Source organism: Mchenga conophoros, linkage group LG5 (genome assembly GCF_057382185.1).
Source record: "Mchenga conophoros isolate Kocher_MC1m ecotype Shallow Benthic linkage group LG5, M_conophoros_male_GT1.1, whole genome shotgun sequence".
NCBI classification, from domain to species: domain Eukaryota; kingdom Metazoa; phylum Chordata; class Actinopteri; order Cichliformes; family Cichlidae; genus Mchenga; species Mchenga conophoros.
In genome coordinates, this window is record NC_140530.1 from 11,216,799 (window position 1) to 11,241,581 (window position 24,783).

The 24,783-nt window shown below is 42.6% G+C and overlaps 2 protein-coding genes across 7 annotated transcripts; one reads left to right on the forward strand and one right to left on the reverse strand.

The window, feature by feature from the left end:
* Window positions 1-143: 143 nt before the first annotated feature.
* Window positions 144-2,749, forward strand: arpc4l (actin related protein 2/3 complex, subunit 4, like). Its single transcript, XM_085273253.1, has 6 exons — window positions 144-296; window positions 884-1,002; window positions 1,325-1,436; window positions 1,530-1,625; window positions 1,982-2,152; window positions 2,232-2,749. Exons 1-6 carry the CDS (start codon window positions 294-296, stop codon window positions 2,235-2,237), a joined length of 507 nt encoding a protein of 168 aa, XP_085129379.1. The 5' UTR covers window positions 144-293; the 3' UTR covers window positions 2,238-2,749.
* Window positions 2,750-4,086: 1,337 nt separating this feature from the next.
* pfkfb4a (6-phosphofructo-2-kinase/fructose-2,6-biphosphatase 4a) lies at window positions 4,087-23,866 on the reverse strand. 6 transcript variants are annotated; one of them, XM_085273248.1, is made up of 14 exons: window positions 23,710-23,866; window positions 16,273-16,389; window positions 16,043-16,139; window positions 15,884-15,950; window positions 15,708-15,782; window positions 15,575-15,631; window positions 15,373-15,494; window positions 15,056-15,263; window positions 14,794-14,940; window positions 14,600-14,704; window positions 13,890-14,019; window positions 8,408-8,470; window positions 8,247-8,311; window positions 4,087-5,093 (listed from the first exon to the last, which is right to left on the reverse strand). In XM_085273248.1, exons 1-14 carry the CDS (start codon window positions 23,762-23,764, stop codon window positions 5,034-5,036), a joined length of 1,368 nt encoding a protein of 455 aa, XP_085129374.1. In that variant the 5' UTR covers window positions 23,765-23,866; the 3' UTR covers window positions 4,087-5,033. The 6 variants fall into 6 exon arrangements, 4 of the variants coding, with proteins under 4 accessions (XP_085129374.1, XP_085129371.1, XP_085129375.1 ...); XM_085273245.1 differs by lacking the exon at window positions 23,710-23,866 and adding an exon at window positions 17,351-17,622; XR_014892435.1 differs by lacking the exon at window positions 23,710-23,866 and adding an exon at window positions 17,351-17,625 and having other exon boundaries at window positions 5,073-5,093; window positions 8,408-9,504.
* Between the last annotated feature and the right edge of the window lie 917 nt (window positions 23,867-24,783).

Sequence of the window (24,783 nt, forward strand, 5' to 3'; positions counted from 1 at the left end):
ATCTAACTATGAAAACCATATAAGGTAAAAATAAAAACTCGTGAGACAACAGCCGTTGTCCCCTCTTCATAGTGCAGAATGGGAACACCCTAGGGTGTGCTCGTTTTACTAAAAATACACTCCACCTGGGCGGAGAAATAAACGCGAACATTTACGCTGGGTGGGTAAAAACGATTCATTAGACTAACCCTCGCATCAAAACGAACACACCATAGATTTTCTCGACTATGTAGGATTTACGGAAGAGTCGTCCCAGGCGTGGCTGAGGAACTTCCGTCTTTTACAGCTCAAAAATGGTAAGTCTCCAGCACAACACTCAGCTTTATATTTAATTATTTAGCCAATTACCCCAAGTAACTACTGCCATATTTAACTTAAGATTAGCTAGCTAGCTGTGTGTTCCTTGTAGACGTGGTTTCTGGTTGGCTGCAGCAAAATGAGATTACGGGCATCCTTGATACGGTTTGCAGAAACAGATTGACTGAGCTGTCTTTTCCTCTCGTTTCCTTTTCTGCTCGTTTCTGTGACCTGTAGCTTCACCACAGTTTGTCCTTAAACCGTGGAAAAGCGACGTATATAGCTGGCATAAATACAGTAAATAATTTGGATGAGCTGCAGTGTCGATCACCTGAAGGCATCACATCCTCTTCTGCATTCATATCGCAGATAGATCTACACGTAGCTACGTAGCATTAGTAGATACTTGTTCATTCTGCCTGTGATAACAGATAGCTGTCAAGTGAGACTTGCACACGGATTATTGTCATGCGTAGCCTTAAACACAAGTCCCTGCTGGGCGATTTACCTTTATTCAACTGGAAGGATCTCATTGCATGTGGCCGAATCCTCCCAGGTATTGACTTTTTATTACTTTTCTCTTCAGACAGCGACTCTGCGCCCCTACTTAAACGCTGTGAGGGCCACCTTGCAGGCAGCCCTATGTCTGGAGAACTTCTCCTCTCAGGTGGTGGAGCGCCACAACAAGCCAGAGGTGGAGGTCAGGTATGTTTAGCAGCACTCAATTGAGTCTCACTGGTTTGTCCCCTGCTGCTTCCCACCCTATGCTTCCTCATGTTTCTCCTGCCCTAAAGATGTGTGTATTATGATCAGCTGCTGGCAGACGAGTTCAGTCATGTGCAAACTTGCATAAGAAAATCAAGGAGGGAAGAAAAATGGCTACAAGCAAGGGCAAGGCTTTAAAGTTGGACTGAAGGGACTTGCCTCAGCTTGTTCGCAGGTGTCCTCCCCGTTCAGTGTTGCGGGGTCTCGAGTATAACGTTGAGTTTTACTGTGTTTAGAAGGACTGTTTTTGCTGTTGTTACAGGAGCAGTAAGGAGCTGCTGCTTCAGCCGGTGGTGATCAGCCGTAATGACAAGGAGAAGGTTCTCATCGAGGGATCCATCAACTCCGTCAGAGTCAGTATTGCTGTCAAGCAGGTCAGTAGAGCTAGAATGGCTTTAACTTTTATTGTGGTTATGACTTTCCAGAATATTCTAACGCTCTTTAAAAACTACTATGATTGACTGCAGGCCGATGAGATCGAGAAGATCCTTTGCCACAAGTTTATGCGCTTCATGATGATGAGAGCAGAGAACTTCTTCATTCTGCGGAGGAAGCCAGTAGAGGTAAGAGACAGCGAGTGACAAAAGAGAAATCAGTACTTATTAACAGTATCAGAGGAAGAATACCACGTACAAAACGAGGAAGTGTGGGAGCTAAATGAGTCATAAAGGTCTTCATGCATGCATGTTTTAGAAACATCATACAGACAGTAAACACCTCAATAAAGAAGATCTAGAAGACGGTTGGTGCAGCAGGGGAGGATGTTAGGGATGGGGGGGGGTTGGAGGCAGATGATCCGCTGTTGACCCCTAAAGGGAGCAAGCAAAAGAAGGAAACAACATTAAATATCTCAGTATTTACAATAGCTTTAATGCAGTAACACAAATGGTGTCTTTTATTTTTTCCGCTCTTATTTTAGGGATATGATATTAGCTTCCTGATTACCAACTTCCACACGGAGCAGATGTACAAACACAAGTTGGTGGACTTTGTCATCCACTTCATGGAGGAGATCGACAAGGAGATCAGTGAGATGAAACTTTCGGTTAATGCCAGGGCCCGTATCGTTGCCGAAGAATTCCTCAAGAATGTAAGTAACTTGTTCGCTTCCTGCAGCGGCTCCGCTTTTATTATTGCCTCGTGTTAATTTGATTCTCTTGTCTTTACAGTTCTGATGGAAGTGTTAGTGTTTCCCCCGTGCCACCCTGGGAATGTTCCAACTGCCACTCGGCACAAGAGTGGAGAGTTAAAGGAGTAAGCAGCCGACCCGAGAGGAGAGGAACGTGACCAATCTGGCTTTGATGCCCTTTATTTACCCTTTACACCCGAGTGTCTTCCTGTACTCATGAATATCAATGACTGTACATAATGAAATATTTACAGTTTCATTTTCAGCCACTTAGAACAAATCCCCAAACAAAGGCGGGTCCTTAAAGTATTAATCAAGTTGATAACCATGAGTACAGGAGCACTGAGGCTGTGCTGTTCCAAATGAAACTCAGAAGAATTTTGTATTTTTTTTGTGTTCTGTCGCTGTCGTTTTAAATTGTCTCCAAATTTTCTCTGTTCAGGACATACTTGTTTGTGGAAGTGTTAAGTCAAACGTAGAAAGAGCTCACTGTAAAGAAACTGCCATCAGTCATGCAAGAAGATACGGAAATATAATAATAAAACTCAGTTGTTTATACCTGTTTGTGTTTGAAAGCTGACGTTTTTGCTGCACTGTTGCTGTTCCTATAAATGGATTTGCTCTGTTTCAGAGGAAGTTGTTCTGAGCCTGCCCTTTAACCACATTTTGCCTTATGCGTGTGTAACTGCTGTGCGCCGTTTCAGCCGCCAGGAAGGGGAAGTGCAGGCAGGGTGTGAGTCTGACGGTGTTTGTTCACATTCACAAGTTAATCCGAATCGTTCGATCCAAATCAAGACTTGAGTGTGCTGTGAAGAAAGCGCCATTTTCACAATAACCTTAAGTATTTCTTAAAAAAAAAAAAAAATCCACTTTAATTTGAGCAGCTGTACTTACTACACGCACACATGCTTCACAAAAGTTGTGACTCGTGGAGGCTGATACTGCCGTCACACGCAGGGAGGAAGAGATTTGTGTTTCTGTCCTGGCTCGAAGAGGACGCAGCCAAATTAACTTTACAATAATAGCAAGATAGCTTTGCAACTTCCTAAGTTTCCATTGTGATACCATGGTTCATGCATTTGACTGTACAGTACTGTGCATAAGTGTTAAATCACCCCATATTTATATTTTGCTAAGAAAGTAGGAAATGCAGCAATTGATTGGAAGGTATAAACGCACATAGAAATACTTTTTTAAAGGCAGAACAGCTTGTAAGTCAACATTTGATTTGATCACCGTTATTCTTAATCACAGCCTGATGTCTTTTAGGTAAGCTCTCTTGTCATTTTATAAATGAGTCTTCAGAAATAGTTCTGCAGGCTTCTTGAAGGACATCAAAGATGATCCCACACTGCTCAATGTTGATAATCAGATTATCTTCAGATGGTATTTCCTGGTTGATCAAAATCTGATTAATCTGTTTAAAATCCCATCAATTTTAACAAGATCTCTAAAACCACTGGCTGAAATGCAACCCTACACCATGACAGCCCCTCCACGGTGTTTTACAGATGGCTGTAGGCACTCACTGTTGGACCTCTCTCCTAAACACCTCCGTACATATTGACGATTTGACGTTTTTGATTTGGCTCCCTCACTCCTGGAGACCTGTTGCCACTGATTTTCAGTCCAGTTGAAAATCAGTTTCCTTAAAATTTTTAAGCACACACTGCACAGCATGTTGGCCACACAGAAAGGCCCCGTCCAGATGATGGAGTCAACCTTAGGACCTTCTTGCTGTGAGGCAACAGTGCTAACCACCGCGCCGCCCACAAATAATCCCATTATCAAGAAATAACCACAACACGAACAGTATTGCACAAAACCCTCATAAAGAAACCCATCACAAGGTATGCAGTCACAAAAATCTCAAGTGAGAAGACAGATTGGAGTGGTTGGCTTAAAAAAATAACATCTTTATTATTGTGTAGTTGGGATGTACATTTTTTTTAAAATCTTAACCCACAACACCAACTTCAAGCTAATATTGTGTTCTTTGTTTCTGTTTTGCATGTTTAATGCTCTGATGTGTTCTCCACAGAAATGAGTGAAAGCATGTGAGTGTATTTCACTGAAGGCCCGTCGTGTGTGGAATCATCATTTACATAAAACATCAGTTTCAGCTGACACTGTACAAGCAGATACAGTACACCACATAGCTAAGGAAAGCTATTACACCAGCCAGCCCTACAAAATGAAATGGCTACTTGTTTACCATTAAAAATGAACGACCCAGTCCTTTAATCTATTACTGAATCAGCACTTTAAAAATAGTAAGCTGTTGTCCGAGTAGGTTTGCAGCCTACAAAGTGCACATTATCACTGAATACAGCTTCACATCCGATAATGACTGCACGTTACAGTTGCATATCAAAAACATGGAGCGGAAAAAAAAAATATCACAGGGTTAATACTTCAAGACACAAAACAGTAACTTTCAGTGTTAGTGCTACTGCTGCGCAAAATCAACACAATGAAACCACACGGAGTACAGTAACAGGCAGACAGGAATCTGCTGTGTGAGCCAAGCGTTTAACTCCCTGCTGTGCAAGACAATACTTTGATTCATAAATAATTTGGAACAGCGATGCCGAGGGCCCGCTGAACACTGAGGCCCGGACACTCGCAAGTTCCTCAAAAAAATATGCTTAAACAAGGGGTAACAGAGAAATGTGTGCGTGTGTATGGCGCTGGTGGAGGAGGAAGAAGGAGACACATTAACCTGCTGGTCACCAGTGTGAGGAGGTTGTGCACATTTGGAAAGGTGGAAAAAAAAGGAAGAAAAAGGAGGAAGGGGAAAGGTCCAGCTTTCAGCATCACCGGGTTCCAGCCAGCAGAGGTATCAGAGATGAGGAGGGACGGTCTGCAAGGCGTCTTCAGCCGTACGTTGGACGTTCACGTTCTGGAAGAAGGAATGCAGCAGCGTCAGTGTCCTGAGTGAATATACATCAACACAAGCCCACTTTTATCACAAGTCACCAAAACAAGGACTCTTCTTTTACTGGGGTGAAAAAAAACAAGAAAGCCTTTTTTTCTCTCTGTCAGTGGATGTTAATGCTTTTGTCTGCTGCTGCTGCAACTTCTTCCATCAGTTTTCCATCTACGACTTTTTGCATTTCTTTTGCCCAAGGCACCATCTGGAGAGCCCCATCACCATGACAGTCACTGGCGTGAGCAGACTGCCAAGTAATTGGTGTCTGGAAGTTGGTAACTACATGTTTCTCTAAACCTCACAGCAGCACCTGAGACTAACCTAAAATGCTTGTTACTACTTTTTCTTTACTTTAAATGTGATTTTTTAAAATTTCCTCTTATTTTGTTTAATTTTAATCAGAGAGCCTTGTTAAGTCAGTGCAGACAGAAATCTGTGACTGGCACAGTGAGCGTTTTGTTTAGCTGTTTGCTATTCACCCCAGTGGAGTCTTTGCATATGAATGACCAGGAGAAATCTCAGTCTCCTGGTTTGCACTGCACTGAACGTTTCATGTTTACACAGAAGAAGATACGAAGGAAATTCCAGCGTTTGTTTGATCTCCCTCTGATATCAGTAAGAAACACCCAAGTCATTTTAAGTCTTTAACAATTCATTAATATCAAACAGTGAAGCAGATTCATGCCATGCTTTCTAAAATGAAGCACAAAAAGAGTGTGATAAAGATACATGATATGGAAGTGTAGTTTATTTAAAAACAGTCAACAGAAATAGCTTCCTCTTAGTTCTGATCAGTAACGTGAAAAACACTGTGAGAGTCTTCACATTGTTTCACAAGAAAAGTGTAATTTCATATTTCCAGCATTTTCATTAGACAGTGTTAGGACATCTTAACAAATTAAACAGGAGCTTATGTGCAAGAGTTTATGTGCAAATATAGAGAAACTGCACCACTTGGCTACGTCACAAAGCGCTAACCTTAAGAGTTTCCTGACTGCTATCTACAAACATATAAAGTGATGGCACACTGTTAAAAGTTAACGTGGTTAAAAATCAGTTCAACAGACAGAATCAAATAAACAACGTATTCACTGACTGCACTTCAGAAGGTGCTGGAGTGTCACTGTTTCACAGTCAGGAGTACAGCATCAGCTCAAAAACACCTTCATTTGATTGTTTTGCTTTTTTATTCATTCTCCAAAAATAGGAGAATGAGCTTGTCACAAGGTCCGTGACAGGATTAATAAATGAAAAATTACAAACTGGATTCCAGTCGATTACCACCATCATCACATCTTATTATTACAAGAGAAGGAAGAACAGAAGACATGAAGAGTGGAAAGAGACTCAGTCAGGGATTTTTTTTCCCTGAAGGTACACTGTGCATCTGAAGGGTTCTGTGTGGGTAATGAAGGACTAAAGGAGGGGGGAGGGTTGGGGGTGTTGGGAGGGGAGGGTACTGCCTCACTGGTGAGATGGCACTGTTAGCAAAGCTTCCTCTGACATCCGCGACACGTCTACGTTCTGTTTGATAAAAAAAAAAAACAGACAAAAAGGAGGAGGGATCAAAACACAAGGGAGACATGAAATCCACTGGGCACACACCATGTCAACGACTTGGAATAATGCATCACGTTTAAGGTTTCAAGGATTTATCTGTTTTTCCACTTGTGTGACAGCATCAAGAAGAAATGAAAACCACTGTATGCACATATTTATGGTTTTGCCAATCTAGTTCAAAAGTTAAAAAATAAAATAATGTAAGTGCTCAACCATAAAACACACGCAGAGCATAAAACATTCACTGTTGTAGTATTTGTTATGCAGAATTCATCGCTGTTCAGTATCAACTCCTGTTAGAAAAAATAATAATAATAAAACAGTTAAAATGGTCCACTTGGAGGACTATTTATCTAAAGGAAATGAGGGAGAATGTGAAGAGCAGTTAGTCAGTGTTTCATTAATCTGTAACCAGAGGTGGGCAGTAACGCATAATCTGATTACTTTTTTCAAGTAACGAGTAAAGGGATTACTATTGCAAAAACGGTAATTAGATTACCGTTACTTTCCCGCAAGCACGCTGCGTTACTAAAACCGTGATTTTTTTGCGAGAATGTCTCATGACAATGACATAAGCGAGTATGACGTTCGTGGCAACAGCTGTGTGCAGATCAACAATGGATCATATATCGAGTGCGGGAGAGAGTATGAGCGTGCAGTGTTTAAAGCGTGGAAGTACTGACCATTTACCATTTACTTTGAGTTTGATTCCATAAAAAGTGACAAAAACATTAGTGTCCGTGGTACATGGGAAGAAAACTTCTTTTTACAGCGGAAAAAAAAAAAAAAAAAAAAAACCCTAAACAAGCACCGAGTACGATGTAATGGGAAATTCACAGAGAAACTCGCGGATTCTTCAACTGACCGCTGCGGCACACCTGCACCAGGGTAAACCTCCGCCTATGCCACTCCTGCTATACAGGTGAAAATAGAGCAACAGGACTGCTAGTCTTTGATTTTATTTGTTTTCTGCTGTGTTTTACTTGCATCTATTTGAAAGAGTGAGTGTAAACACAAAAAATATTTTATTTTATGTGCTGGAATGTGTAGAAAATAGGTTTAAATGTTAAACTAATTTCTTCAAGTCAGAGAATGGTGCAGATAATTTAATTTTTGCTTGATGCATAAAGTTAAAAGATTAAAACTAATAAAACAAGTTTTATAAAGAGACTTTTCCATTTGATTACATTTTGTAAGATGGATTATGCAGAAAAAGTAGAATTGGGCTGAAAGATCTATCACTTTATCAGCTATTCAGGTTGTAAATCGTGTTTTTAAAAAGTAACTAAGTAATTAATTACCGTTGAGAATAAGTAATCAGTAAAGTAATGGGATTACTTTTTTGGGGAAGTAATGAGTAATTAGTTACTGATTACTTTTTTCATAACTTGACCAACACTGTCTGTAACCAACACAGGATCTGCCAAACGAGCCAGCTCTGCATCGATTACGAAAGCATGGAAATCAGAAAGGAGCACCACAGTGAGCGACCTTACCTGTGAGAAAGCAGGCTCTGCTGTATCTGTCTGTTTAATGTGTGCGTGTGTGTGTCATGCTACCCACCGCTGGCCTCTCTCTGTGCGTGTTCACTGCATCCACGTTTAGGCTGATGGACTCCACTTTACAGCCTAAGCGTGCAGAAAGAAGGTTTGTTTGATTAGTTTATGTGGCAGCAGATGTATATTCAGTTTGTACATTGCACATTGGCACGACAGCGGACCTACCGTAGGCCACCGGTGTCAGCTTCAGCACCGTGTGTAGTGGGCACTTCAGATATGGAAGCTCCTCTGTATGGAAAGATGAGTTCATTAGAGCACCACCGTATAAGTACACACAGTGCTTTTCACATATTTACATTCTTTTCATAGTGGGAGCAGGTACTCGTGCATGTGCATGCTAAAGGAGTCACATGCGCACTTTTTAAAATGAATTAATAAAAGATATGATTCATCAGGTAGTAAACAAGTATTTTGTGATGAATAAAGAATGGGTCCAAATAGGGATGGGTACCGGTGTCCGGTGCCATGATGGCACCGGTTCTGACATAAACGGTAGTAACCAGACCGAAAAGCAGCGCACATTTCGGTGCTTTTTTTTCCTGAGCTGTGATACACTTTAGATTCTAGCCAATCATTTTACGTTTCCGAGGATAGTAGGCGGGGCCAGGTACGTACGTTCTGTTAGAGCAGAGCTACAGATTAAAAATGTCCAAGGCGAAGCGGTCAAAAGTCTGGCTGTACTTCATAGCAAAATATGCAAACTCAGCAGCCTGCAACAAGTGCTTTAAGCTGATACTGTGATACTGTCAAAGGAGGTAACACCTCAAATCCGATGAAACACCTGGCGACGCATAGCGTTTTTTTAAAAAGCCCAGAAATGCGCCGTATTTGATAGCTTGCTGCGAGACCTCACACCGAGCGCATCTACTGCGGGTGGGTTGCCTGTTATGCAACATCCCCCAAAAACACGAAGAGGAGAGTCCTGGCCCCTAGCCCTGCCAGTGTAGCAGAAATGATGACGGATGATGGTGGCAGCAGCCGTTCTTCTCTGCGTGAGTAGCTAATTTACGTTTCAATTCAATTCAATTCAATTTTATTTATATAGCGCCAAATCACAACAAAAGTCGCCTCAAGGCGCTTCATAGATACAGAGAAAAACCCAACAATCATATGACCCCCTATGAGCAAGCACTTTGGCGACAGTGGGAAGGAAAAACTCCCTTTTAACAGGAAGAAACCTCCGGCAGAACCAGGCTCAGGGAGGGGCGGCCATCTGCTGCGACCGGTTGGGGTGAGAGAAGGAAGACAGGATAAAAGACATGCTGTGGAAGAGAGACAGAGATTAATAACAGATATGATTCAATGCAGAGAGGTCTATTAATACATAGTGAGTGAGAAAGGTGACTGGAAAGGAAAAACTCAATGCATCATGGGAATCCCCCGGCAGCCTAAGTCTATTGCAGCATAACTAAGGGAGGATTCAGGATCACCTGGTCCAGCCCTAACTATATGCTTTAGCAAAAAGGAAAGTTTTAAGCCTAATCTTGAAAGTAGAGATAGTGTCTGTCTCCCGAATCCAAACTGGAAGCTGGTTCCACAGAAGAGGGGCCTGAAAACTGAAGGCTCTCCCTCCCATTCTACTTTTAAATACTCTAGAAACAACAAGTAGGCCTGCAGAGCGAGAGCGAAGTGCTCTAATAGGGTGATATGGTGCTACAAGGTCATTAAGATAAGATGGGGCCTGATTATTTAAGACCTTGTATGTGAGGAGCAGGATTTTGAATTCTGGATTTAACAGGAAGCCAATGAAGGGAAGCCAAAACAGGAGAAATATGCTCTCTCTTTCTAGTCCCTGTCAGGACTCTTGCTGCAGCATTTTGGATTAGCTGAAGGCTTTTCAGCGAGTTTTTTGGACATCCTGATAATAATGAATTACAGTAGTCCAGCCTGGAAGTAATAAATGCATGAACTAGTTTTTCAGCGTCACTCTGAGACAGGATATTTCTAATTTTAGAGATGTTGCGCAAATGGAAGAACGCAGTCTTACATATTTGTTTAATATGTGCGTTGAAGGACATGTCCTGGTCAAAAATGACTCCAAGGTTCCTCACAGTGTTACTGGAGGCCACGGTAATGCCATCCAGAGTAAGAATCTGGTTAGATACCATATTTCTAAGATTTTCAGGGCCGAGTACAATAACCTCAGTTTTATCTGAATTAAGAAGCAGAAAGTTAGCGGCCATCCAGGTCTTTATGTCTTTAAGACATTCCTGCAGTCTAACTAATTGGTGTGTGTCATCTGGCTTCATGGACAGATAGAGCTGGGTGTCATCTGCATAACAGTGAAAATGTATGCTATGTCTTCTAATGATGCTGCCTAAGGGAAGCATGTATAATGTAAACAGAATTGGTCCTAGCACTGAACCCTGTGGAACTCCATAATTAACCTCAGTGTGTGAAGAGGACTCTCCATTTACATGCACAAATTGGAGTCTATTAGATAGATATGATACAAACCACTGCAGTGCAGTACCTGTAATACCTACAGCATGTTCTAATCGCTCTAATAGGATATTATGGTCGACAGTATCGAACGCTGCACTGAGGTCTAGCAGGACAAGCACAGAGATGAGTCCACTGTCAGAGGCCATAAGAAGATCATTTGTAACCTTCACTAAAGCTGTTTCTGTGCTGTGCTGAGCTCTGAAACCTGACTGAAACTCTTCAAATAAACCATTCCTCTGCAGATGATCTGTTAGCTGTTTGACAACTACTCTTTCAAGGATTTTTGATATGAAAGGAAGGTTGGAGATTGACCTATAATTAGCTAAGACTGCTGGGTCTAGAGATGGCTTTTTGAGTAAAGGTTTAACTACAGCCAGCTTGAAGGCCTGTGGTACATAGCCGATTATTAGAGATAGGTTGATCATATTTAAGATCGAAGAATTAATTAATGGCAGGACTTCTTTGAGCAGTTTTGTAGGAATGGGGTCTAAAAGACACGTTGAGTAGGCTAACCACGTTATTACATTAATGCATGTAAGGTGAACTAGCAAACAATCATCATCATCACGGCCCCCCTCCTGGACCCCCTGCAGTTTGCATATAGAGCCAACAGGTCTGTAGACGACGCCATCAACATGGCCCTACACTTCATCCTGCAGCATCTGGACTCCCCAGGAACCTACGCCAGGATCCTGTTTGTGGACTTCAGCTCTGCCTTCAACACCATCCTTCCAGACCATCTCCGAGGCAAGCTTTCCCAGATGAATGTGCCTGATCCCATCTGCCGGTGGATCACTGACTTCCTGACGGACAGGAAGCAGCACGTGAGGCTGGGGAAGAATGTCTCGGACTCCCGGACCATCAGCACCGGCTCCCCTCAGGGCTGTGTTCTTTCTCCTCTGCTCTTCTCCCTGTACACCAACTGCTGCACCTCCACCCACCAGTCTGTCAAGCTAATCAAGTTCGCAGATGACACCACCGTCATTGGGCTCATCTCTGACGGGGATGAGTCTGCCTACAGGAGGGAGGTTGAACGTCTGGTGTCCTGGTGCAGCCACAACAACCTGGTGCTGAATGCCCAGAAGACAGTGGAGATTATTGTGGACTTCAGGAAGCACACAGCCCCACTCCCCCCCATCATCCTGACTGACACCCCCATCACCTCTGTGGACTCATTCCGCTTCCTGGGTACCACCATCACCCAGGACCTGAAGTGGGAGCCCACCATCACCTCCGTCATCAAGAAAGCCCAGCAGAGGATGTACTTCCTGAGGCAGCTGAAGAAATTCAACCTGCCAACACGGACGATGAAGCAATTCTACACTGCAATCATCGAGTCCATCCTCACCTCCTCCATCACCGTGTGGTACGCTGGAGCCACTATCAGGGACAAACAGAGACTGCAGCGTGTTGTGCGCTCTGCTGAGAAGGTGATTGGCTGCAGACTCCCATCTCTGCAGGACCTGTACACCTCCAGGACACTGGGGCGTGCAGCCCGGATCTCAGCTGACCCTTCTCACCCTGGACACAGTCTGTTTGACCTGCTCCCCTCAGGCAGGAGGCTTCGGTCCATTCGCACCAGAACCTCTCGCCACAAGAACAGTTTCTTCCCCTCTGCTGTTGGACACATGAACAATAACCACATGACTGTCCCCGCCACTAACACATGACCCTACGCTGTGTCACTGCATCATTTCATGTCTGGCACTGATCACCACCTGCACTCATGTATATATCTTTCTACGTAGCACTCATAATTCTTATTCTCATGTATATATGTTTGGCACTGATCACCACCTGCACTCATGTATATATCTTTCTACGTAGCACTCATAATTCTTATTCTCATGTATATATCTCATGTATATCTCATGCACATATCTTTTTTTCTACATAGCACTTTAATTCTTATTGTCTGCACTGAAGCACCGCAGCAATTTCCTAATGTTGTAAACCTCAACATCTGGCAATAAACCCATTCTGATTCTGATTCATAGCTACATGCGGCTGTCCTCTTGTTTGATGGCAGATACTCCCTTCACCCTGGCTAAAAAGGCTAAAATGACCAAAGAAAAAGTGGAAAACAGTTAAACATGAGAGGTTTAGGACAAAGTTTGTGTTTTTTCCGTTGTTTAAGCACTGCTTCCAGCCAAGAGTTCTCTCTGCTTTCTTTGGGGCCATCGTGGTTCAAAGAGTTGGCAGTTCGTCCTGTAACCGGAAGGTTGCCGGTTCGAGCCCCGGCTCGGACAGCCTCGGTCGTTGTGTCCTTGGGCAAGACACTTCACCTACCACCTACTGGTGATGGCCAGAGGGGCCGATGGCGCGATATGGCAGCCTCGCTTCTGTCAGTCTGCCCCAGGACAGCTGTGGCTACAACTGTAGCTTGCCTCCACCAGTGTGTGAATGTGAGAATGAATGAATAGTGGAATTGTAAAGCGCTTTGAGGGCCCCGAAAAGTGCTATATAAATGCAATCCATTATTATTATTATTATTATTTTCTAGCAGATGGACTCCAACTCCATGTTCTTGGACCTGCAGTTTAGTTTGTGCCGCCTCACAACAAAGACTGCTGTCACAGGCTGCACTCATGAGAGGTTGCTAATGATATCGTGAACTATCTGGCTAACAGCAAGGTAACTTTCAAAATAACAGCGTCTGCTAGTAAACTCATCATGGATCGTTATTTTGGAGGGGTGAAAAAAACCCATTAATCGCTAAATACAATATGGCAGTTTTTAATACCCCTCAAGTACAGTGTGAGTGTGAGACAGTGACACAGTGAAGAATTCTGAAGTGGAGGAATTATTGAAATAAAGGAAAAACAGAAATGAGGTCAGTCAGCCACGTACGTCTCCAACTGCTCACTTGAAAAATGAGCTTTATGCAAAACACGTCAGCGCACAAACCTCTCATCCAGCATCTTAGTTAAAAAGACTCTAACCCAACCAAGAAGGTCTGTGAGGTGCACAAAAGTTAGTCTGGCATGTGAAGCTGCGGAAGCAGCCGGGGACCGGACATGCACAATAATTCATCTATCACTCTGCCTTCAATAGATGTGAAAATGAAACTGAGCAGATAGCTCCAGGATCTACGTGATCTACAATAAAAATGTTGTGTGTGTTTTACACTAAAATGTGTTTCCTAAAATTATTTGTCTCTTACACCTCTCAGGTTTCTTGACATTTCAGTTTGAAAACTGACCTGCTGTTTTGTCCAGAAAGTATGCCAACAGGCAGCGCAGGACAGCTTGATGACAGATGACCAGCACGTTCTCCTGCCGCTCCAGCTCCATGATGACGGGCTCCAACCGCTGCACCAGGTCCTCATAGGACTGAGTGGCACAAAACAACGGAAAAGGCAATCGTGCGAATCCCCAAAACAATATAAAAAACTGAATGTGTAAAATAAGACTTCCACTTGACATTGACACATCCTGCAGAGTAATTAATTCACAGGTGAACAGGATGACATCTGAGCAAATGGAAAATCCATACAGGCTGTGTAGACTAACATAGGCTTTAACGACATTTCCGAAAGCATGATGTCACCGCCTGACTGGGCAACCAGCTAATGCCCATATCCATCTTCCTGTTACAGATTAATGGAGAGGTAATGGAATGAACTAAAGGTGAGAAAGGACCAGCAGGCACCTCAAACCACCTGATCAAATATATCTGGCACACACACACACACACTGATGCTGAAGCCTTTGTTTACTGTGATCTAGTGTTAAGCCGATACTGTCTGAGAAGCTGAAGCTCATTAGCACAGAGTAGGCTGCCAGAAGCCATTAAGATAAAATTAGATCATGTTTGTGGTTATCAGAAAGAAAAAGAGCACTTCATTATGCCCACAAAGGAAAATCCTGTCTGCATTAGCAATGTTCCACATGTTAAAAAATAACCACTGACCTCTCCTTTTGGATAGCGATAGCGATATTTGTCCTGGTCTCTTAGTGCAAACTCCAGAGGGTAGTTTCTTTGGATCTCCTCATACATCAACTCCTCACACACACCCTAAAATGCACATACGGGTTCAACTTCAACACAGAAGCACAAAGAGGTAGTCAACAGTGATGTGCAGAAGCCAAGAGAGCACCACCTACAGCATCAATCTCATTCAGGACCTTCCACTGTTCATAGGGCACATTGAGGGCTTCGGCTGTCTGGATGGTTCTCTTCATCTGACTAGTCCATACCTTGAGGTCGCTAATGTTTTGCTCCTGGATGAAGTGGCTCAGCTTCTTAGCAAACTGGAGAAAGAAAAACAAAACCTTTATTTATTTTCACAATAGCTCATGCAGTCAGGAGGAAGACAGGTAAGGGTTTAGAAGACATTTTTTCTTTGATTGTAAAGTTTCGTTGTACCTCCTTCCCTCTAATCGTCAGACCCGAGTCTCCTCCGATACGACCCTTGACGTTTAGCTCGCTCTCCCCGTGGCGGCACAGGTAGATGGAGCGGGGTGTGATGTGGATGTTCATGAGGTAGTAGACAATCCGGCTCTGGATGTGGTCTAACACTCTATTGACCAAGTACCGCTGACCAACGTCCATGATTTTAATGTAGGACAGATCTCTGAGGGGAGAACACAGATAAAATACAATAAGAAAATGTATTTTTTAAGCCGGTTACTCCCATAGTTTTGCAATGGGGACACACACACCATCACCAGGTTCCACCTCACCTGTCCAGTACCTCATCCAGTGTCTCGTACGAGTTTTCATAGCACTTAATCCGCTTCATGAAATCTTCCACTGCTTCTTCTGTGTTGCAGTTGGTGTAGTCCGGGCTATCCAGTTTCACTTGCTAAAGTAGAGCAACAGCAGAGGAGTGAGCCCTGCATCTTCTAACGAGTCAAAACAGTGCCAACAAACACAGACACTCACCACTATGTTCTCCTGTATGACATCTGGGTCTTCACACACAGACTCCACAAAGAACACCTGAAGGAAGACAGAAGACAGAATCAGTGTGACCGCCAGCAAAACCCGAACCCTCACTTTGAGCCCGCCAGGTTACCTTAAAGCCATTCTGCTCCGCAAACTCCAGGATGGTCTCCCTTCTTTCTCGGGTAGTGTTTGTTGCATCGAACACCTGTAGTAACACACACATTATATGAGCTTTTTTAGCACTGCACCCCGTATCTGAGCTGAAGAAAATATCTCAGCCTGTGTGATAATTAACACATGACCCACCGCAACCTGGCCTCCGTCTTCTGTGAGGTACTCCCGCACATCGTTCAATGCCGCTGAAGCACACTTTCTGTGAAAATCACAGACAATCGGCCATAAAATGTTACATAATTAGTGATTAAATAACTTGTTAAGGTAGCATGATGCCAAAAGCACCCTTACCTTCTGATCTTTAACCCCTCCTCGTTGTCCGGACGGAAGAACTCAAAGGACTTGTAGATCTTTACAAACTCTCTTCTGTACTGTCCAACATTAAACTCTAAAGAGAAAAAAAATGGAGGCAAAAGCTATTTATTATAATTGCACTCAAAACACTCTCACTGGTGCTTCTGCTCTTGTGCATAATTTTACTAAAATCTGATACACTCTGTTCAACTCTATGGCACATGTACCTCTGGTGGGCACTCCGATCCAGTTGAGATAGCGGGTCAGCTTCTTGGAGATGTAGGTCTTCCCTCTGGCAGGTAGGCCCACGGTAACAATGAGTGTGGGACAGTTGGTCATACATACTGAAATGAAAGAGATCAAGGAAGCTTCAGTCCGCAGCTGATCCCTTACAATACCAAAGTCAAATTTAAAAACACACAGTTACTCAATCAAGACTGTCAACAACCAGGTTTGGGGATAGATTAGGAGACTGGCTCCAAAATGCTATCTTTCATATTACACAATTTATAAAGATATAATTTGAACGTTAGATTGGCATTATCAGAATGTGTGCGCCTGCGTGGTGCTGATATCGTTCATCTTGATAAAGTCTCACCACCCTGACAACGTGGAGTGATAGACAGAAGTATAACAGAGGTCACAGTTGCTGCAAGATGTGTCGGGGGTCTAGTGAAACAGCACTTTTACTGCAACAGACATCTGGAGAAAGCCAGCACACTGAGCCACTGCGTACACAGGTGACTGGGCCAGAGAGCAGCCAACCACTGGCCACATGCTCATTATTTTAAACTCCGCTCATTCCAATAATCCTCTCCGAGTCAGGCCACAGTGAGGAGACCCTGACCGTGCTGCGGCGCGCTGGTAAAACTCAGCAGCACAGCCACACGGCGAATGAGCCGCATGACTGCGGGGATACAATTCATGTTTACAACCGGCGGTCGACACAGAGGGTCATCCCTCGGACCAGTCCTTTCTCCTCGATACGAGCAGCCTTCATGTGCGGCGAGCATCATGTGAGTCCTTACATAAGCGTGCGAACCAGATGGCTGCTGCAGCAGAGAGACGTCTGACCTCTGTGAACTGTACTCCCCGCGGTAACGGCAGCTACTGCCACACAGATATTAATGCATACTGACCCAGCGCTCATTATTCACGGCGGACTGGAAGCCTCTACACACGCGCTCACGCGCACGCGGAAGAGAAAAAAGGGTTCCGGAGAAACTGTGAAGCACAACCATTGATACTCATATGACCACAAACGTTATATATTCAAGCTAACTGTTGTCGCCACGTCATACGCACCCTTCCTTTGACAAATGTGTTTTTCAGGAAGGCCGTTTTTATACGGCATCCAAATCTTCTTCAGGGGGTTTTGCGTGAGCTCCCGCGGATTTGTCGCTGCTTTGTCCTCCATTCCGTCTTGCGGTGAGGTGGAGGTTGCCGCGGCGGCAGCAGGAACACGGGGCTTCTTCCCGTGATGCTGCTCTGAAGTCGACCGGTGCTTCATCCGCGTTGGTGTGGCGGGATGGAGACGGCACGAGCGTTCTTTTCTCTCTTTCTCTGTGCCACTTGTCACGTGACCCGATCTGCCGATACCAACAACCGGCAGTTGGACGTAATGATCACAGCACAGGCGCAAAACAATTTTGTGATTAAACGTAAGTTTTATATGTTTTGCGCAACCACAAAACACAATCGTTGCATAATTACACCGATTACCCCATAACAAATAATTACGGGGCCAGTATTGCTGATATCAATATTGTTAACCTATAAAAGCAGCGTATTTAACAGGGAGCAGGGTGTCATGATTTATGACATGCATCACGATCAGTTTGCAAATTATGAACACGCTTTAATGACAATTAAATCACTGTGACGTTTACTCTCCACAATGACACACCTTTCAGCTTCTCGTGTATTTTGAAACTCCAAAACGCTTTGAGTCAACTTCTGTTGTTTCACTGTGCTATAGGCGAGAAATAAAATGGATGTGACAGTGAACACAAAAAGGTTCAGGGACTTTTATAGTGCAGTATTTGAGGTCTATTTTTTCATTTCCACAAAATAAATAAATAAATAGATAAATAAATCAGTGCGCTACATACTGAACCTAGAGGATAGAAACTAGTGTAAATCCTACTGCCCTAGTTTCAATCCAGCACCAATAGCAGCATTGACATTTGCATTGTCCCACCTCTAAATAACAGTTTTAAGCTCAAAAATATTTCTGGCTGGTCTTGATTCTAATGGTCCTCTTATAATGGTCCTCAGCAGCATCTCATTGGCTTAAAGTGCTCACAGTGACATTGGGTCACTGTTGTACCAACCAACCTCTCCTAAGCTTTACATAACGAAGGGCTGCTTTGACATTCTGCCATAAATCATTTTGATACAGTTTTGAATTCATTGTTTTTTCAGTAATTGCAAGGCACAGAGGCACAGAGACAGCAAAGGAGTTTCAAAACACGATTTCCACCACTGTGCTTCACAGTTGGTACTGAAGTTTGGCATCTGCCTTGCTCCACAACTTCAGCTTTCTTGTCATCATTTTTGTTGTCCACAGCATGTCCCAAAAGCAGTGCGTAACATCAGCGGAGGGAAAACTTAGACTTTGTTTCCATTGGTTTCTTTCATAGCATGCTTTCTCCAATACTCATTAATTAATACATTTATTAATAAGTGATAATTATACTTTCAGTAACAGGCCTTGTATGATGCTATGGTTAGTTTATTTTATTAAATTTCCTATATCGCCATCTGGATGAGACCAAAGCGCATGCTCGGCTCCTATTTATTGACTTTTCTTCAGATTTTAATACTATCCAGCCACATCTCTTAGCTTATAAACTTCTTAACCCGTTTAAACTGGATTTTAATCTTGTTGGTGGGATTTTAGACTTTTGGACCTGTTGTAGATGAGTCTGCTTCTTGGTGTGATCAGTCATTCTTAAAGATCAGCAGCTTGAAAAGTAAGGACATGGTAATTGACTTCAGGAAGCCATCCCCCCATCCTGCACCAACAGTAGTACATGGTGCAGCAACTGAACTGGTGGATAGTTTTAAGTAATTAGGGGTTGTTCTTGATAAGGTTCTGTCCTTTGAGTCACATTTTGATGCTACAGTGAAAAAGGTCCAATAACGACCGTACTTTTTAAGGAGATTCTGAAATGATGACCCTTTTTTATAAAAGTTTTATTGGATGTATTTTAATGTTTTGTATCATTGCTTGGCATGGTAATTTGTCTTTGACCAATAAGACCAGATTTAGTAACCTTAGTAACCAAGAGACATAGAGTGCCTTTTATACCTGCTGCTATTGTGATGATTAATAACACTAAACCATAAGCATTGTTGCCATCACTACTGGACATTGGACTTTGTTGATGATAACATTTGGGCTGTTCTCTCTGGGCTGTTTTGAGTGTGTGTGTGTGTGTGTGTGTGTGTGTGTGTGTGTGTGTGTGTGTGTGTGTGTGTGTGTGTGTGTGGACATACTGCAAATCAATTTCCCACTGGGGACAATAAGGTTACCATTGAACACTGTATACTACCTTTTCTCTAAACTATATACTTTGTTGCCTATTTCAGGAGTACATGCGATGCCCCCAGTGTAAACTTTGCAGGACACTCACTCCTCAAGAGTGGATCACCAGCTATCGATCCTACGTGCTGCACAATAATATTCAATACTTAGTATTTACTGTTATATTCACATAGATCATCGCGATGATGTTGTTTATTATGTTGCTCTCTTTTTTTTGCTTGTTTTCTCTTTTTTCTTTCTCAACAGGTGATCCAGGTGATTGATATATGTATTTTTTTTGTCTTTTTGTTTTGTTGGGGTTTTTTTTGCCCTTTATCACCGTTCCTCTTCCCCGCTGTTTTTCTTTCCCTACCTCTCTTTCTTTCTCCCTTTTCTTTCCCTCAGTCATGTCTGTCCCGTGTGTAGCAAGTGAAAATAAAATAAAATAAACAATAAAAGCAAAGGTGAATCAAATAGACCAATACGGCAAGGCCGGGATGGTCCATTTGGTAAAGTAAATCTACTGGGCATCTTTCTTTGCCTTTAGACAATAATTCTGATGCAAAAGAACCAAACGGGACAGACGGAAGAAAAAAAAATGAGTGGATCACCAGTCTTGAATTTTCTCTAGTTGTATAGTTTGCCTTATTGTGGACTAATCAATGCCCAGGTCTTTAGAAAAGCTTAATAACAATTTGACAAAGATCCTGTAAAAGCTATCACAACAGAAGCATGCTTTACACAACTAGTATTTCTTGAGAAGAGCAGACCTTGTCAGCACAAATTTTGTTTGCTTGTATTTAAATGGAGAGCAGCCTAACTCACATTTCCAGGTTTACATCCTTAACTGGAATGCTTGAAGGTAGCTTTTGGAAAAGTCATACCCCAGAGGTCCGGGTTACATGGTGAGTGCGTTCATAAAGGTCAAGTGATCACGTGTTGTTTATTTACTCTAGTTGGGTTTATAAATGAGATTTAGATGAAGGTCAGAACCCATTTTATAAGCAATTAATGCTGAAAAGACTAATTACAAATGCTTACTTTTAGCTGAAAGGTCATAAACCAATGTATAATGCTTAAAACAAACATAAGAAAAAACGTATGTATGATGATTAGGAGACTCAACAATATGTGTTATCACATAAAACCATATCATGTTTGTATTTCAAATGCACTCAGCGGAGTACTGATAAACAACACATTTCCTAGACATCAGGTATGTAAAAGTCATGCTGTCTTCCTTTCTTTCTTCTTCTTCTTCTTTTAAGGTTTTGAACTTCTACATAAACTCACTAATGAAAACCTAAAAGTTCTACTTTAAATGGACCTCAATAGCCCTTTGTAGCCAAATAGGTGCTTTCACTTTTATCCATTCCTCTCATCACTGTCCAACCTGGCAACCACATTTTCAGCATAGTTCTTTCCACCTTTAACCTTTGACCTGATTCACAGAAGTCTAGTCAGCAGGAAAAACACTTTGTGTGTGTCTTTAGGAAAGACGTTTTCGTTTTAATTGAGTACAGGGGTTTGGTGTTTCCCGATTCAAATGTATGTGTCTGTAAAATGTAATAAAATAACAGTAAATAGTCCTGAAGCAGCAACTAGCCTGGTCATGGCCAAGAGATAGCCATGACTAGTTGCTGCTCCTGACTCCTCCTGACTCTTGAAAGTGTGGAGCAACAAGATGACACTGTGTATTATGTGGGATTATACACCACAGCACTGCTTTGAGTTTCGACTCATTAGTCATAGTCAGAGTCCACTTATTCTACTTTCATACTCACAAACAGACCTGTCCAAAAAGACCAGAAAAAAGTGTGTAGATAGTTACAGGCAACATTAATAATGTCTATTTCTGTTTCAGGGTTCTGCTGTTATGTTCACTGTCCCAATCTGAGGCTTACTTAGAAACTTGACTCAACCATAGTTTTTGCACTACATCAAACGTAAAGTGAAAAATATCTGCTTTTCTTTCACATTTTATATGGCAAACAACTTTTTTCCCCACATGCTCACACACTTCACTCCACTCCCTGACAATGTCCATGAGATGGCAGTATTGCACTCCATCTGTCCTCATCTGTAAGTCTGCACTCTATGAGTATATTAAACTTTGCTACTGGAATCAAACTCACCAGCCTGAAAACACATCTCACTGGTGACTCATTTTTGCAAGTCCAATTTTGTCATATATGCACAATAATATGTTAGGTCATGTGCTCTTCATCTCAGGTGAACAGAGTAAAGCAGTTGGGGGAGTGCAAAACCCCTGCAGTGGACACAGAACTTAGCACACCACACAGGCACTAAACATAAAAACTAAACACAGAAAGCTTCACAAAGGCAGAACGTATGCAGACCTGATCAGACCTGTATAAAAAGTTTACATCACTGCACTGGTGTACCTAATATGTTTTTCAAAGCTCTTTACACTCTTATGTGTTATAATCAGAGGTGGGTAGTCACTAATTACATTTACTCTTTTAAATATACCTGAGTACTTTGGGAAAAAATTCTTTTAGGAGTAGCTTTACTGCACTGTGCTTTTTAATTTTACTTGAGTAATATTATTATGAAGCTTTGCTACTCTTACTTGAGAAACATTTCTCGCTACTCTACTCAGTGTAACTTCACTGCATGAATAATAAACACATTTTAATCAAAAATGCATGAGACACTGACACAAACCTACAGTTTATGTCAAGTCGTTGTTGTTTTTTGATTTTCAGTCTTTCAAATACCAACATTTGCACTAAACTTTATATTTGTGTCTGTTTGATTATCTCATTTTTAAACATTAAATCAGATGTTATGATCAGTTACACAGTACTAAAGTAGCATTTCTTTTAAACTAAATTCTTTTTTACTGTTACTCGAGTAATTTCTTGAACGGCTACTTTTACTTTTACTTGAGTAAAACTATGTTGAGGTAGTGCTGCTACTATTACTTGAGTACAATTTTTTTTGGCTACCCTACCCACCTCTCGTTATAGTTATACTATTTTGGAGCACAGAGTCGATCGTGATGGGGTAGCAACAGGGCCCTTGACCTAAATATGCTCTGATGGAGGTTTTCTAATTAAATAGGCCCTACACGCTCAAATTCCCTGTCTGCTAGTAGACTATAATATATGTCAGGTTCATCAGGTCCACGAAGAAATGGCACAGTAACTCGTGGTTTATTTTTATATTTTCATCTGTCAAATAAACATGCTGCAGTGCAAAAAGTTTTGACAGAAACCGCAAAACTGCGTAAAAGTCAGCTAGAGAACATCAGATGAAGGATATTTGCATAAAGTTGTACACGGCCTATGAGAAATCAGCCACTGACAATCCTCCACTGACACTCCTGCTTGGCAGGAGGTTCTCGCACATTTTTCAGTGTCGTCTTAAAAAGCTCCACTGGAGAACATGAACAGGAAACGGAGCTGAGCCGGGCTCCTCCTCCTCCTCCCAGCAGCTGTCAGGCTCTGATTGCAGCTAACCGCCTGTAGCCTGTAACATACTGGACAAGTCATTTCCTAACATAGTAGTGGACATTAACATTACACTTGGTAGTAAAGTCGGCATTGGCCGTACAGGGAGTGTGAGGGAGCCCGAAGCTTATTACGATCGAGGATGAAGCAGACACGAGCGACAGGCTGCGGTTACATCGCAGCGGCATCTGATCAGTCACAACAAACAGCCATAAAACGCAAACCATCAGCCTCTCCAGCAGCACCACAGGAATCAGTGTAGGACCATGACAGCAATCACAGCCCGATGATGGCACACACCAATAACCTGGAAGATGTGTCGCACGCACGCGCCCAAATCTTAACATTGTCGTTTTGTTATTTTTTTAAAATCTATTTTATTCTAGCAGCAGCTCTAAAACACCCGCCCGGCACTAGCTGCGAAGCTGCTGCTGTTCCAAATAAGTCTGCCAACTATTTAAGAGAAAAACCCAGAGACTGTCGCCAGCTGCCGTTATGTAGGGTAAAGGTGAAAGCGCCAGCACACCAACAGGCATCGACTCTTGTTTACGTCTTTAAGGGCTGCCCCTCGCCGTCCTACGCTGTCTGTCTGTTAAAGGAGAACAATTCAAAGTGCTGAACGAACGGATCCGAGGAGCGTGGAAATCGACGCCTCTTACCCGCTCTGTCCTGGTTCTGCGAGAGCTTGGACCTGCTGGAGCAGCCTCTCATCATGAGCGTCCGTCTGATGGAGCGCAGTGCCTGGCGGTGTGTACGTGCGTCCAACAGCAGCCAGCGCCACTGATGCTCACTGTACACACCCCCGATGTGCGCGCGCGCGCGTACGTATGCGGGAACCTGGAGTCAGGAGGACGGCTTTCGACAAAAATGGGTATAATGAAAGAGCGGCCTACCTGCCTTATGACCCTCCTACACCCCACCCACGTTTAGACTGTCCGGAACGTCTTTACCAGCCCAACCCTTACAGGCAGAGCAAAAGAAGAAGGACTGGATTGGCAGCCAACTTTGACAGAGATGTGATATTTCATTCAAAAACAAACAACACAAAACAAAACAAAAATACCTGCACAGCATAAACTCAAACCTATATATATCATGAACCGGTTTGGGAAATATCCATAAACGCGCAGTACGTTGGTTTTGTTTGCAGGTCTTCAGTGGGATCATGGTTTAAAGCCAGTCTCGCGACCAGGCGATGACCTTTTTTTTTTATTAAGTTCCACAGTCATATATATGAGGGGAAGCCGACTTTCCCAGGTCTGACTTGTGTTGGACTTGCACAGGCCCATGCACTCAGAAGTCACTGTACTCTTGAGTCCGATTCTCTAAGCTACAGTTAACTATAATATTACCATGGGCTTGTTGTTACTATAACGTATGGTTATAACCAAACTGTATGGCTTAATTTCACTTACAGTAAAATTTATTTTCTAATTAAAAAAAAAATACTATCAGTAAAACTGATTCTCAATCCAGCTCAGGGGGTACAGCGTCTGCACCTCTGGGACCACAACACTGCAGCTTATTGGGGCTTCACCTCATCTGCTTTCACGTGACACTTTTGGCTTATAAAATGCACAGTTCAAGAAAGAATCATTCAATTACACAGGCCTCCACAGTTCATACCATAACAATAAAAACTCAAAACTCATCCAGTGTATGCTGAATGTGCTCTAAAATTTCTTTATCCTACTTAGCCATATAGAATATTCTGCTCAAATAATACTAAAAAA

Bases quoted from the DNA above. Each gene is read 5' to 3' on its own strand.
- arpc4l (XM_085273253.1), top strand. The intron at 1,003-1,324 runs GTATGTTTAGCA...CTGTTGTTACAG, and splicing joins AAGCCAGAGGTGGAGGTCAG to GAGCAGTAAGGAGCTGCTGC. The intron at 1,626-1,981 runs GTAAGAGACAGC...CTCTTATTTTAG, and splicing joins TGCGGAGGAAGCCAGTAGAG to GGATATGATATTAGCTTCCT.
- pfkfb4a (XM_085273245.1), bottom strand. From the start codon at position 17,555: ATGAAGCACCGGTCGACTTCAGAGCAGCATCACGGGAAGAAGCCCCGT. The intron at 14,705-14,793 runs GTAGGTGGTGCT...TGTGCATTTTAG, and splicing joins TCCTGAATGAGATTGATGCT to GGTGTGTGTGAGGAGTTGAT. The intron at 5,094-8,246 runs GTGGGTAGCATG...TCCTTCTTCCAG, and splicing joins CGCACAGAGAGAGGCCAGCG to AACGTGAACGTCCAACGTAC.